At 46.9% G+C, this 14,785-nt stretch overlaps 1 protein-coding gene across 3 annotated transcripts in view; it reads right to left on the bottom strand.

Moving 5' to 3' along the window:
- aspscr1 (ASPSCR1 tether for SLC2A4, UBX domain containing) overlaps positions 1-14,785 on the bottom strand; it is a gene marked incomplete at its 5' end in the record, with an annotated part of 95,243 nt that overhangs the window by 44,107 nt on the left and 36,351 nt on the right. For all 3 annotated transcript variants that reach the window (XR_013937285.1, XM_080524128.1, XM_080524129.1), the window contains 3 exons: positions 4,046-4,119; positions 4,288-4,345; positions 10,257-10,357. Coding sequence is in view for 2 of the 3 variants with exons in the window: in XM_080524128.1 (XP_080380254.1) it covers positions 4,046-4,119; positions 4,288-4,345; positions 10,257-10,357 (233 nt within the window). The remainder of the gene's footprint in view (positions 1-4,045; positions 4,120-4,287; positions 4,346-10,256; positions 10,358-14,785) is intronic.

Here is a 14,785-nt window from a genome sequence, read left to right as displayed (position 1 = left end):
GCTTAATTGATAAAGAAATAATGAAGGAATAACCCACACTGGCCCATGAAACAGCTTTTGAGTCAATTGTCGAATTACTTTTGGTCCCTTGAAAAAGAGGGAGCTACATATTAAAGAGCTGTAATTCCTAAACCCTTCCTTCAATTTGGATGTGAATACCCTTACCCTAAAGCTGAGAGTCTGCACTTATTCATTCAAAGCCCATATTCATTATATAACTGTAACTTGAAGATGTTTTGGTAAACAGCTAAAATAACAAAAAATTCTGTCTGTGTCCAAATATACAGTATATGGACCTAACTGTATACATATACATAATGGAACAGTCAAGCAGTTTCTGTTGGCTTTACACTCATGATTTGAAATCAAACAATTACAACTGCACATTATGTAACAAAATCCTCAAATGTCATAAAAAGTCACTTTCAATATGTAATAACACTGCATTATGCAATAACCTGCACATTATGTAATAAATCACCTGAACACAAAATGTAATAACGTTTGCCTTATTATGTAATAAATGTATTACATATTGTGCAGGTTAGTACAAAATGCAGGGGTTGCACTTTTTTGTAACACAATTGAATTATTTTGGAAAAAATGGAAATGCAATAAATATTCAAATGACTACCGTATTTTCCGCACTATAAGGCGCACTTAAAAGCCTTTAATTTTCAAAACGACAGTGCGCCTTATAACCCGGAGCGCCTTATATATGGATCAATTGGTTAATTGGTTGATCCATACTGGTTGTACACGGCGCTCAAGGCGCTCTGTTAAAATGTTTAAGTACGACTGGTAAACTACAAAGCCGCACCGCTTGCAGCATTACGGTAATCAGTAAACAGCGGTACTGTGCTTACTCACAGTCCCACACCACTTGTGTGTATAAAGACCCCAAGTAAAGAAGACTAAACAGAGTTTCCGAGGGAACAAAGCGAGATGGCCACAGTTAGACACAGTTAGACACAGTTAGAGGACAAACTCGAACAGTGGGTTGTTGAACAGAGAGCAGCAAGTAGAAGCATCTCTACAGTCACTATTCGAATGAAGGCAACAGCGCTAGCACGGGACATGAACATCGATGAATTTCGAGGCGGTCCTTCTTGGTGCTTTCAACTTGAAGTTTTAAAGTACCCACTCGATATAATAAACAACAGTTTAACGATCACTAAACACTTATAATTTGTGTATTGGATTCATTATTCTCGTTTGCCGGAGGCTACCGGTAAGGGAGGGTTGACTTGTAAACATACTTTCGTTTTAGCTCGTGTTCAAAAGCAAGAACTGTGTGTTCATCTTGTTATGTGTAGTTATGTGTTTTTAGCATGTCGATGTTCTCCCAGCATGTTGTCATGTTATTAAAATACAGTTGAGACCTTCGTAGCGATGTGTTTTGTTAGCAGCGTTCGTAGCTGTGGCTGCGTTCAGAGTCACTTTTCTCCCATTCAGTGTTTGAGGTGAACCAACATTCAAATACGCCTGTCGTGTTCAATCTTTCTCTGATTTGAATGTATGACACATCATTTGAAAGCTTACAATCTGTAGTTTAAGCATGTGTAAAAACTGCATGTGTAAAAATTACGTTGCACATTTCACCAGGAACTGTCACATATTGGTTGTTGGTTATAATTGTATAGCCTATTGGTTGTTTTCTGGTGTTGTTTTGCTCTGTTTGTAGTCTACTTTATGTATTTTTATCAGCTGTTAAATCACCACAGCGGTTAATCCACTAATAGAGATAATAGCAGATTGAAAATGCTTGTAGCTAACTACTCTATATCTCGTGGTCGCAGCTATTGCGAATCGCTATTCACGCGAGTCAGCTGTGAATCACCGCAGGTCCTTGACGCTTGTTGCAAAAATGGATGACGAACGGCTGATACTTGAGGTGGAAAAATATATTTTTTTGACAGTGGAGCAGGTAGAACGTTGACGGTGACAACGCTCAGGTGGAGCATGGACAACGGGAAGTTGACACAACACCGATGGAGAGGTGACGCAACGCAGTAGGTGGAGCTTGGGCGTAACGCAACCCCAGTCAAACGTTTGACTGCAGTACGGTATCTTCTATTCTATGCGCCTTATAATCCAGTGCGCCCTGTATATGAAAACAGTTCTAAAATAGGCCATTCATTGAAGGTGCGCCTTATAATCCGGTGCGCCTTATAGTGCGGAAAATACGGTACTCACTGTTCTAGTGTTAAGGAAACCCCAAAGCAACTGTCCCCCAGATCAGGAACACTCTCCAGGAGGGAGGCATGCATGTGTCAGAGACTAGCGCCTGCAGAATACGTTACCAGCCAAACTACAGAAGCTTTCAAACTACAAACCACTAGTTATCCTCAAAAAGGTTGGTCAGGTTTTAAAAAAGGACCTAAAAGCCTGCAGAGGTCTGGCCAATGGTTTTGTGGACAGATACAGTAAGATGAAAATGATTGTGTATCAGAGTGATTGCAAGTGGAAAGTTTGGGGTAAGAAAGGATCTGTGAAACATGGTGGAGGGGGTGGTGGAGGGGGTGCCAGGGTTTGGGCATGTATAGCTGGCACTTGAAGTGGCTAACTTGTCTTCATTGATGATGTAACTGCAGATGGTAGCAGCAGAATGTATTCTGAAGTGTACAGAAACATCTTGTCTGCTCGAGTACAAGGAAATGCCTCCAAATTCATTGGATGGTGCTTCATCATACAGTAAGACAACAAAACGTCTTTTTCAGAGTCAAAAAGTGGAAAGGTCTTGACTGGCCGAGTCAATCTACAGATTTAAATTAGTGCTATCAATCAATTAATTTTTAAAATCATGTTTATCACAATAATATTCTGAAATGAATCTGATTCTGGCCCATGAAACAGCTTTTGAGTCAATTAATCAGGATTAATCACAAGTTTAAAATACTAGTATTTTGGGGGGGAGATAAAACAAAATCATGTGTTGTGTTGGAATAAAGAAATGCATGACAAACTGGTTAGAGGAATCAGAGTTTGTTTTTTTACTTTATTATAACATATCTTAGTTTTTATGATTTCTGAATAAGATTAGAATCTCTTAATTTGTAAAAGTAAAAACGTCTCAAGCTATGCAGTCAGAATTGCACCTACCACGTTAACAGCCCTAATTTAAATCCAATTGAACATGCATTTAACACTAGAACAGCCGTGGGTCACATTTGACCATGTGAGTAAAACAAAATGTATAACTCAATCACATTTCAGGACCCTCCTTTCATGACTTTTCCTAGATATGTGCGTTCTACCACCCAGTATCCTTAAATTGTTTCAGGATAAGCTAGTATAAAGCTATTTTGCAGTTTTTCTGTGTAGGAGGCAGGCTCATTTACACGCACGCCAACTTGTGGTCTTTGTGTGTAAGTAGCAGATTCCCATTGTAAACGATGGTGATTTGACCCCTGTCAAATAGTAGGTAGGTAGTAGGTAAATTAGGCACAGCTGTTCTAGTGTTAATTTCATGATAAGATTTTGGGCAAAAAATCCCTCTAAATGAACAACTGATGGTCAATGGGTCACAGACTTCAGGCATGCAAAGGTTTGTGGAGAAACACTAAACACAAGTCATGTATTAGGACATTATGTGAATCTGTCCCATTACCTATGGGACACCTGAAATAGGGTGTAAGAAGTGTTGTACAAATACCATCAAATAAAAGCTGAGTATCTCTTTTTAACCTCATGGTAACTGTTTGATTTCAAATCCAAGCCTTTGGAATATAGAGCCAAAAGAAAAAAAAGACTTCACTGTCCCAGTGCCAGGGCACTGTGTTTCTGTGTCTATACAGATCTCAGGTGTGTGTGTGTGTGTATGTGTGTGTGTGTGTGTGTGTGTGTGTGTGTGTGTGTGTGTGTGTCTGTCTGTGTCTGTCTGTGTCTGTCTGTCTGTCTGTCTGTGTCTGTGTCTGTGTGTGTGTGTGTGTGTGTGTGTGTGTGTGTGTGTGTGTGTGTGTGTGTGTGTGTGTGTGTGTGTGTGTGTGTGTCTGTGTCTGTGTCTGTGTGTGTGTGGACTATATTTCATACGTTGAGGCGCTACCTGACTATGGCACTTCCTCCTGTGAGTCCCAGAGACTTCAGAGTGGTCTTCTTCAGTGCCTCCTCCCCACTCACCTACACACACACACACACACACACACACACACACACACACACACACACACACACACACACACACAAGAACTCTGTCTGAATCCAATAATTAACCTATGTAGGAACAAGACAGAGGGATTACAAAAGATGGAAAAAGAGGAGAGAAAGAGAGAGAGCGTGATAGCATACCTCGTCTCTCATGTAAACACACACAGGAGTGGATCCTGACTCAGGCAAGTCACACATTCTGTGGAGGAGAGAGAAAGAGAGAGGGAAGAGAGGGAGAGAGACAGTAAGTAAGTAAGTAAGTAAGGTTTATTTCTATAGCACCTATCCCAGACCAGGGGTCACAAAGTGCTTTACATATATAAGAACATAATAAAAGAGCAAAAGTTATAGCAGGTTAAAATAGGCAAACAAGTGAAAATAAGAACAAGTAACAAACAACAAGTGTACAACAATATCAACAGGACACAGAAAGACAGGTTTTTGGGGTTGGCCTACTTGACTACTCTATACTCTTGCCCGTCAGTCTGTCCAGCTCCTCTACTATTTACTATCTGCTGCAGACGCAGGCCATCATGCTCAGTGCTTTACGTATATGTGACAGCTACTTCTGTATCATATACAGGACAGTCTTGAGCTGTTTTTTAAAAGAGAGAGAGAGAGAGAGAGAGAGAGAGAGAGAGAGAGAGAGAGAGAGAGAGAGAGAGAGAGGAATAAAGAGCGATGAAGAAGTGGACACCAAGGTTGGGGGTCAACCAATTAAATTCATTAGGATTTTTTTCAATTCTCGAATGGAATTTGAATTCAGTAGGACACAATGTGTACAAAAATACCTTGCAAACAAAGCGTGTGTTTCAGTGATGGCTGTTGTGAGCGTATCATGTGGATGTCCAGGAGTGTAGGGAGTGACAATGTGTGTTTTCATTTAAAGACAGTAGAGATAATTAGACTCTCTCTGCACACATTGGTCATGGAGAATGCATCTGGTTGTGTTTCTCTAAATAAATATGAAATGTATTATTATTATTAGTAGTAGTATTATTAGTAGTAGTATTATTATATTCATATAGATAATAATTCTCACACCAGATTTTTTACTTTTCTGTTAGCATTGGGTTCTCTGTGAACTTTTGCATAGCGTTAGCGAACAGTTTGAAAACAGAGGAGAGGAGAAGAGACGGGAGGAGAAGAGAGGGGAGGAGAAGAGAGGAGAGGAGAAGAGAGGGGAGGAGAAGAGAGGGGAGGAGAAGAGAGGAGAGGAGAAGAGAGGAGAGGAGAAGAGAGGGGAGGAGAAGAGAGGAGAGGAGAAGAGAGGGGAGGAGAAGAGAGAGGAGGAGAAGAGAGGGGAGGAGAAGAGAGGAGAGGAGAAGAGAGGGGAGGAGAAGAGAGGAGAGGAGAAGAGAGGAGGAGAAGAGAGGGGAGGAGAAGAGAGGAGAGGAGAAGAGAGGTGAGGAGAAGAGAGGGGAGGAGAAGAGAGGAGAGGAGACGAGAGGAGAGGTGAGGAGAAGAGAGGGGAGGAGAAGAGAGGGGAGGAGAAGAGAGGAGAGGAGAAGAGAGGAGAGGAGAAGAGAGGTGAGGAGGAGAGGGGAGGAGAAGAGAGGAGAGGAGAAGAGAGGAGAGGAGAAGAGAGGGGAGGAGAAGAGAGGGGAGGAGAAGAGAGGTGAGGAGAAGAGAGGGGAGGAGAAGAGAGGAGAGGAGAAGAGAGGAGAGGAGAAGAGAGGAGAGGAGAAGAGAGGGGAGGAGAAGAGAGGAGAGGAGAAGAGAGGAGAGGAGAAGAGAGGGGAGGAGAAGAGAGGGGAGGAGAAGAGAGGAGAGGAGAAGAGAGGAGAAGAGAGGGGAGGAGAAGAGAGGCGGAGAAGAGAGGGGAGGAGAGGAGAGGAGAAGAGAGGGGAGGAGAAGAGAGGTGAGGAGAAGAGAGGTGAGGAGAAGAGAGGGGAGGAGAAGAGAGGAGAGGAGAAGAGAGGAGAGGGGAGGAGAAGAGAGGAGAGGAAAAGAGAGGGGAGGAGAAGAGAGGAGAGGAGAAGAGAGGGGAGGAGAAGAGAGGGGAGGAGAAGAGAGGGGAGGAGAAAAGAGGAGAGGAGAAGAGAGGAGAGGAGAAGAGAGGGGAGGAGAAGAGAGGGGAGGAGAAGAGAGGGGAGGAGAAGACAGGTGAGGAGAAGAGAGGTGAGGAGAAGAGAGGGGAGGAGAAGAGAAGAGAGGGGAGGAGAAGAGAGGTGAGGAGAAGAGAGGGGAGGAGAAGAGAAGAGAGGGGAGAAGAAGAGAGGTGAGGAGAAGAGAGGGGAGGAGAAGAGAAGAGAGGTGAGGAGAAGAGAGGTGAGGAGAAGAGAAGAGAGGTGAGGAGAAGAGAGGAGAGGAGAAGAGAGGTGAGGAGAAGAGAGGAGAGGAGAAGAGAGGGGAGGAGAAGAGAGGGGAGGAGAAGAGAGGGGAGGAGAAGAGACGGGAGGAGAAGAGAGGTGAGGAGAAGAGAGGGGAGGAGAGGTGAGGAGAAGAGAAGAGAGGGGAGGAGAAGAGAGGTGAGGAGAAGAGAGGGGAGGAGAAGAGAGGGGAGGAGAAGAGAGGGGAGGGGAGGAGAAGAGAGGGGAGGAGAAGAGAGGAGAGGAGAAGAGAGGGGAGGAGAATAGAGGGGAGGAGAAGAGAGGTGAGGAGAAGAGAGGTGAGGAGAAGAGAGGTGAGAAGAGAGGGGAGGAGAAGAGAGGAGAGGAGAGGGGAGGGGAGGAGAAGAGAAGAGAGGTGAGGAGAAGAGAGGGGAGGAGAAGAGAGGTGAGAAGAGAGGGGAGGAGAAGAGAGGAGAGGAGAGGGGAGGGGAGGAGAAGAGAAGAGAGGTGAGGAGAAGAGAGGGGAGGAGAAGAGAGGGGAGGAGAAGAGAGGGGAGGAGAAGAGAGGAGAGGAGAAGAGAGGGGAGGAGAAGAGAGGGGAGGAGAATAGAGGGGAGGAGAAGAGAAGAGAGGTGAGGAGAGGGGAGGGGAGGAGAAGAGAAGAGAGGTGAGGAGAAGAGAGGTGAGGAGAAGAGAGGGGAGGAGAAGAGAGGAGAGGAGAAGAGAGGGGAGGAGAAGAGAGGGGAGGAGAAGAGAGGAGAGGAGAAGAGAGGGGAGGAGAAGAGAGGGGAGGAGAAGAGAGGGGAGGAGAAGAGAGGAGAGGAGAAGAGAGGGGAGGAGAATAGAGGGGAGGAGAAGAGAGGGGAGGAGAAGAGAGGTGAGGAGAAGAGAGGTGAGAAGAGAGGGGAGGAGAAGAGAGGAGAGGAGAGGGGAGGGGAGGAGAAGAGAAGAGAGGTGAGGAGAAGAGAGGGGAGGAGAAGAGAGGGGAGGAGAAGAGAGGGGAGGAGAAGAGAGGAGAGGAGAAGAGAGGGGAGGAGAAGAGAGGGGAGGAGAATAGAGGGGAGGAGAAGAGAAGAGAGGTGAGGAGAGGGGAGGGGAGGAGAAGAGAAGAGAGGTGAGGAGAAGAGAGGTGAGGAGAAGAGAGGGGAGGAGAAGAGAGGAGAGGAGAAGAGAGGGGAGGAGAAGAGAGGGGAGGAGAAGAGAGGAGAGGAGAAGAGAGGGGAGGAGAAGAGAGGGGAGGAGAAGAGAGGGGAGGAGAAGAGAGGTGAGGAGAAGAGATGTGAGGAGAAGAGAGGGGAGGAGAAGAGAGGAGAGGAGAAGAGAGGGGAGGAGAAGAGAAGAGAAGTGAGGAGAAGAGAGGGGAGGAGAAGAGAAGAGAGGTGAGGAGAAGAGAGGGGAGGAGAAGAGAGGGGAGGAGAAGAGAGGGGAGGAGAAGAGAGGGGAGGAGAAGAGAGGAGAGGAGAAGAGAGGGGAGGAGAAGAAAGGGGAGGAGAAGAGAGGAGAGGAGAAGAGAGGGGAGGAGAAGAGAGGGGAGGAGAAGAGAGGGGAGGAGAAGAAAGGGGAGGAGAAGAGAGGTGAGGAGAAGAGAGGGGAGGAGAAGAGTGGAGAGGAGAAGAGAGGTGAGGAGAAGAGAGGGGAGGAGAGGAGAAGAGAGGGGAGGAGAAGAGAGGGGAGGAGAAGAGAGGAGAGGAGAAGAGAGGGGAGGAGAATAGAGGGGAGGAGAAGAGAGGGGAGGAGAAGAGAGGAGAGGAGAATAGAGGGGAGGAGAAGAGAAGAGAGGTGAGGAGAGGGAGGGGAGGAGAAGAGAAGAGAGGTGAGGAGAAGAGAGGTGAGGAGAAGAGAGGTGAGGAGAAGAGAGGAGAGGAGAAGAGAGGGGAGGAGAAGAGAGGTGAGGAGAAGAGAGGTGAGGAGAAGAGAGGGGAGGAGAAGAGAGGGGAGGAGAAGAGAGGGGAGGAGAAGAGAAGAGAGGGGAGGAGAAGAGAGGGGAGGAGAAGAGAGGAGAGGAGAAGAGAGGGGAGGAGAAGAGAGGGGAGGAGAAGAGAGGAGAGGAGAAGAGAGGGGAGGAGAAGAGAAGAGAGGGGAGGAGAAGAGAGGGGAGGAGAAGAGAGGAGAGGAGAAGAGAGGGGAGGAGAAGAGAGGGGAGGAGAAGAGAGGGGAGGAGAAGAGAGGAGAGAAGAGAGGGGAGGAGAAGAGAGGGGAGGAGAAGAGAAGAGAGGGGAGGAGAAGAGTGGAGAGGAGAAGAGAGGTGAGGAGAAGACAGGTGAGGAGAAGAGAGGTGAGGAGAAGAGAGGGGAGGAGAAAAGAGGAGAGGAGAAGAGAGGGGAGGAGAAGAGAGGGGAGGAGAAGAGAGGGGAGGAGAAGAGAGGGGAGGAGAAGAGAGGGGAGGAGAGGAGAGGAGAAGAGAGGTGAGGAGAGGTGAGGAGAAGAGAGGGGAGGAGAGGTGAGGAGAGGTGAGGAGAAGACAGGTGAGGAGAAGAGAGGTGAGGAGAAGAGAGGGGAGGAGAGGTGAGGAGAGGTGAGGAGAAGACAGGTGAGGAGAAGAGAGGTGAGGAGAAGAGAGGGGAGGAGAAGAGAGGTGAGGAGAAGAGAGGGGAGGAGAAGAGAGGTGAGGAGAAGAAGAGAGGAGGAGAAGAGAGGAGAGGAGAAGAGATGGGAGGAGAAGAGAGGTGAGGAGAAGAGGAGAGGAAGAGAGGAGAAGAGAGGTGAGGAGAAGAGTGGGGAAGGGAGGAGGTGGAGAGATGGAGAGGTTGGGAGGAGGTGGAGATATGGAGAGGTTGGGAGGTGAGGAGAGGAGAAGAGAGGGGAGGAGAAGAGAGGTGAGGAGAGGGGGGGAGAAGAGAGGGGGGGAGAAGAGAGGTGAGGAGAAGAGAGGGGAGGAGAAGAGAGGGGAGGAGAAGAGAGGGGAGGAGAAGAGAGGTGAGGAGAAGAGAGGTGAGGAGAAGAGGAGAGGAAGAGAGGAGAAGAGAGGGGAGGAGAAGAAGAGAGGAGGAGAAGAGAGGGGAGGAGAAGAGATGGGAGGAGAAGAGAGGTGAGGAGAAGAGGAGAGGAGAGGAAGAGAGGAGAAGAGAGGTGAGGAGAAGAAGAGAGGAGGAGAAGAGAGGGGAGGAGAAGAGAAGAGAGGGGAGGAGAGGAGAAGACAGGTGAGGAGAAGAGAGGGGAGGAGAAGAGAAGAGAGGTGAGGAGAAGAGAGGGGAGGAGAAGAGAGGGGAGGAGAAGAGAGGTGAGGAGAGGGGGGGAGAAGAGAGGGGGGGAGAAGAGAGGTGAGAAGAGAGGGGAGGAGAAGAGAGGGGAGGAGAAGAGAGGGGAGGAGAAGAGAGGGGAGGAGAAGAGAGGTGAGGAGAAGAGGAGAGGAAGAGAGGAGAAGAGAGGTGAGGAGAAGAAGAGAGGAGGAGAAGAGAGGGGAGGAGAAGAAGAGAGGAGGAGAAGAGAGGGGAGGAGAAGAGAGGTGAGGAGAAGAAGAGAGGAGGAGAAGAGAGGGGAGGAGAAGAGATGGGAGGAGAAGAGAGGTGAGGAGAAGAGGAGGAGAGGTGAGGAGAAGAAGAGAGGAGGAGAAGAGATGGGAGGAGAAGAGAGGTGAGGAGAAGAAGAGAGGGGAGGAGAAGAGAGGTGAGGAGAAGAGTGGGGAAGGGGGAGGTGGAGAGATGGAGAGGTTGGGAGGAGGTGGAGATATGGAGAGGTTGGGAGGAGGTGGAGAGATTGAGAGGTTGGGAGCTGGCACAGCGCTGGTGTACGCTGCTTTGATGATCATACAGTATTCAGCCACACTAACAACCCCTCAGAGGCCAGGCCAACGCCACAACAGGAGGCAGGAATGCACACACACACACACACACACACCTGGTCTGGGGAAAGTTTGTGAGCAGTTCCCACAGTGTCTGTCCACTGGAGAAAGAGCCCTGGAGTCTGGAACCATCCTCCATCTGCAGGGCAATGCGCATCTGAGGAACACACACACACACCATAACTGAAAACACACTCAAACAAAGCAAGAGACCCACATATACAGAAATTAAAACATTTTCTAATCGTTAAGTCAGGACAATTTTGACCGTTTCAGCTAATATTGCTCCCAATGAGCGGGCCGGCGCCTTGCATGGTAGCTTGGCCGCCATTGGTGTGTGAATGTGTGTGTGAATGGGTGAATGAGAGGCCGTTGTAAAGCGCTTTGGAATAAGGCGCTATATAAGTCAGTCCGTTTACCATTTACCATTTAAGAACGGCTATTATTTCTGAAGATATTGCATGGCGTTGCACGCTCAGTGTGGTCTGGTATGGGGCTTCAGTTGCTGCAGGCTTTGGCCTCACTGTGAGGGCTTTCACACCGGCAGTTCCGAACGCCGGTTCGCGTTCGGAAACCTCCGAACGTTGGCGCTGTCTGGTAAACGATACACTGGTATGAACGCGGGCTCGTTCGCCAGACAGCGCCAACGTTCGGAGGTTTCCGAACGCGAACGCGAACCGGCGTTCGGAACTGCCGGTGTGTAAGCCCTATGTGGGGCGGCTGTGGAGCAGGAGGTAGAACCGGCGTCTAATGATCGCAAGGTCGGCAGTTCGGCGGTTCGAACCCCGGCTAGCCACGAGGTGTCGAGGTGGCCTTGGGCAAGACACTGCACCCCAAATTGCTCTCAATGAGCGGGCCGTCGCCTTGCATGGTAGCTTCCCGCCATTGGTGTGTCAATGTGTGAATGAGAGACCATTGTAGCGCTTTATAAGTCAGTCAGTATAAGTAAGTCTGTATAAGTCAGTCTGTATAAGTCATCTATATAAGTCAGTCTATATAGTCAGTCTGTATGAGTCAGTCTATATAAGTCAGTCTATATAAGTCAGTCTGGATAAGTCAGTCTGGATAAGTCAGTCTGTATAAGTCAGTCTATATAAGTCAGTCTATATAAGTCAGTCTATATACTGTCGGGCTGCTTCCTTGTCATATGATGTCATCATCAGAATAGATTTCAAGATCCTTCTGCTTGTTTATAAAACTCACTGGCACAGCACCAGAATATCTGAAAGACCTTTTGCTAGCATATCAGCCCAATAGAGCTCTCAGGTCTTCTGACGCTGGTTTTCTCTGTGTACCACATGTACAAAAGAAGAGATTTTGGTGAGTCTGCATTCTCATTTTATGCACCCAAATTGTTGAATGCACTGCCAGTTTACATTAGGGATGCAACCTCAGCAAATATGTTCAAGTCAAGACTAAAAACCCATCTTTTTAATATTGCCTTTAAATTACAAAATAATTAAATTATATAATGATTGGAGCACTTTGAGCTGCAACGTTTGCAGGAAAAGCGCTATACAAATAAAAGTTATTATTATTATTATTATTAACCCAGGCACAAAAACTAATGCATGTCAGGTTTGTTAACAACAATAAAAAAGGGCCACATGCGCTCTTCTCTGCATGGTGATGTTTCTTCTCTTCTCTGCATGGTGATGTTTCTTCTCTTCTCTTCTCTGCATGGTGATGTTTCCTCTCTTCTCTTCTCTGCATGGTGATGTTTCCTCTCTTCTCTGCATGGTGATGTTTCTCCTCTCTTCTCTTCTCTGCATGGTGATGTTTCCTCTCTTCTCTGCATGGTGATGTTTCCTCTCTTCTCTTCTCTGCAAGGTGATGTTTCTTCTCTTCTCTGCATGGTGATGTTTCTCCTCTCTTCTCTTCTCTTCTCTGCATGGTGATGTTTCCTCTCTTCTCTTCTCTGCATGGTGATGTTTCTTCTGTTGTCTGCATGGTGATGTTTCCTCTCTTCTCTTCTCTGCGTGGTGATGTTTCCTCTCTTCTCTTCTCTGCAAGGTGATGTTTCTTCTCTTCTCTGCATGGTGATGTTTCTCCTCTCTTCTCTTCTCTGCATGGTGATGTTTCTTCTCTTCTCTGCATGGTGATGTTTCTTCTCTTCTCTGCATGGTGATGTTTCTTCTCTTCTCTGCATGGTGATGGTTTCTTCTCTTCTCTGCATGGTGATGTTTCCTCTCTTCTCTGCATGGTGATGTTTCCTCTCTTCTCTTCTCTGCATGGTGATGTTTCCTCTCTTCTCTTCTCTGCATGGTGATGTTTCCTCTCTTCTCTTCTCTGCATGGTGATGTTTCTTTTCTTCTCTTCTCTGCATGGTGATGTTTCTTCTCTTCTCTGCATGGTGATGTTTCTTCTCTTCTCTGCATGGTGATGTTTCTTCTCTTCTCTGCATGGTGATGTTTCTTCTCTTCTCTGCATGGTGATGTTTCCTTTCTTCTCTACATGGTGATGTTTCTTCTCTTCTCTGCATGGTGATGTTTCTTCTGTTGTCTGCATGGTGATGTTTCCTCTCTTCTCTTCTCTGCATGGTGATGTTTCCTCTCTTCTCTTCTCTGCATGGTGATGTTTCCTCTCACTTCTTCAGAGACCTGTCTACAGCAGACCTGTCTTCTTCAGACCTGTCTTCTTCAGAGACCTGTCTACAGCAGACCTGTCTTCTTCAGAGACCTGTCTACAGCAGACCTGTCTTCTTCAGAGACCTGTCTACAGCAGACCAGTCTTCTTCAGAGCAGAGCAGACCTGTCGTCTCCAGAGCAGAGCAGACCTGTCGTCTCAGACTGAAGAGCTTGTGAGTCATGTTTCGATCAGGGATTCTTTTCTTCTTAACGTTTGTAGTATTCCAATTTAATTTAAACTAGAGGTGGGGCGGGATTAAAACACAATTTAAAATTTTTTGCATATCAATATTTGACACGAGAAGCAACAGTTTTCAATTCAAATGGACTTGGTTTACGAGTGAATTAATGAATAGACATACAGTGGGGAGAACAAGTATTTGATACACTGCTGATTTTGCAGGTTTTCCCACTTAGAAAGAATGTAGAGGTCTGTAATTTTTATCATAGGTACACTTCAACTGTGAGAGACGGAATCTAAAACAAAAATCCAGAAAATCACATTGTATGACTTTTAAATAATTAATTTGCATTTTATTGTATGAAATAAGTATTTGATCACCTACCAACCAGTAATAATTCCGGCTCTCACAGACCTGTTAGTTTTTCTTTAAGAAGCCCTCCTATTCTCCACTCATTACCTGTATTAACTGCACTTGTTTGAACTCGTTACCTTTATAAAAGACACCTCTCCACACACTCAATCAATCAGACCCCAACCTCTCCACAATGGGCAAGACCAAAGAGCTTTCTAAGGACATCAGGGACAAAATTGTAGACCTGCACAAGGCTGGGATGGGCTACAGGACAATAGGGAAGCAGCTTGGTGAGAAGGCAACAACTGTTGGCGCAATTATTAGAAAATTGAAGAAATTTAAGATGACGGTCAATCTCCCTCGGTCTGGGGCTCCATGCAAGATCTCACCTCGTGGGGCATCAATGATCATAAGAAAGGTGAGGGATCAGCCCAGAACTACACGGCAGGACCTGGTCAATGACCTGAAGAGAGCTGGGACCACAGTCTCAAAGAAAACTATCAGTAACACACTACGCCGTCAGGGATTAAAATCCTGTAGCGCACGCAAGGTCCCCCTGCTCAAGCCAGCGCATGTCCAGGCCCGTCTGAGGTTTGCCAATGATCATCTGGATGATCCAGAGGAGGAATGGGAGAAGGTCATGTGGTCTGATGAGACCAAAATAGAGCTTTTTGGCATAAACTCCACTCGCCGTGTTTGGAGGAAGAAGAAGGATGAGTACAACCCCAAGAACACCATCCCAACCGTGAAGCATGGAGGTGGAAACATCATTCTTTGGGGATGCTTTTCTGCAAAGGGGACAGGACGAATGCACCGTATTGAGGGGAGGATGGATGGGGCCAAGATGGATGGGGCCAAGTATCCCTCAGTAAGAGCATTGAAGATGGGTCGTGGCTGGGTCTTCCAGCATGACAACGACCCGAAACACACAGCCAGGGCAACTAAGGAGTGGCTCCGTAAGAAGCATCTCAAGGTCCTGGAGTGGCCTAGCCAGTCTCCAGACCTGAACCCAATAGAAAATCTTTGGAGGGAGCTGAAAGTCCGTGTTGCCCAGCGACAGCCCCGAAACCTGAAGGATCTGGAGAAGATCTGTATGGAGGAGTGGGCCCAAATCCCTACTGCAGTGTGTGCAAACCTGGTCAAGAACTACAGGAAACGTCTGATCTCTGTAATTGCAAACAAAGGTTTCTTTACCAAATACTAAGTTCTGTTTTTCTGATGTATCAAATACTTATTTCATGCAATAAAATGTAAATTAATTACTTTAAAATCATACAATTTGATTTTCTGGAAAAAAAAAATAGATTCTGTCTCTCACAGTTGAAGTGTACCTATGATAAAAATTACAGACCTCTACATTCTTTCTAAGTGGGAAAACGTGCAAAATCAGCAGTGTATCAAATACTTGTTCTCCCCACTGTA

The sequence above is a fragment of the Nansenia antarctica genome (genome assembly GCF_963989245.1).
Source record: "Nansenia antarctica genome assembly, chromosome: 2".
Lineage (NCBI taxonomy): Eukaryota > Metazoa > Chordata > Actinopteri > Argentiniformes > Microstomatidae > Nansenia > Nansenia antarctica.
Note: the sequence above shows the minus strand (reverse complement) of the source record. Positions and strands in the feature narration are given on the sequence as shown.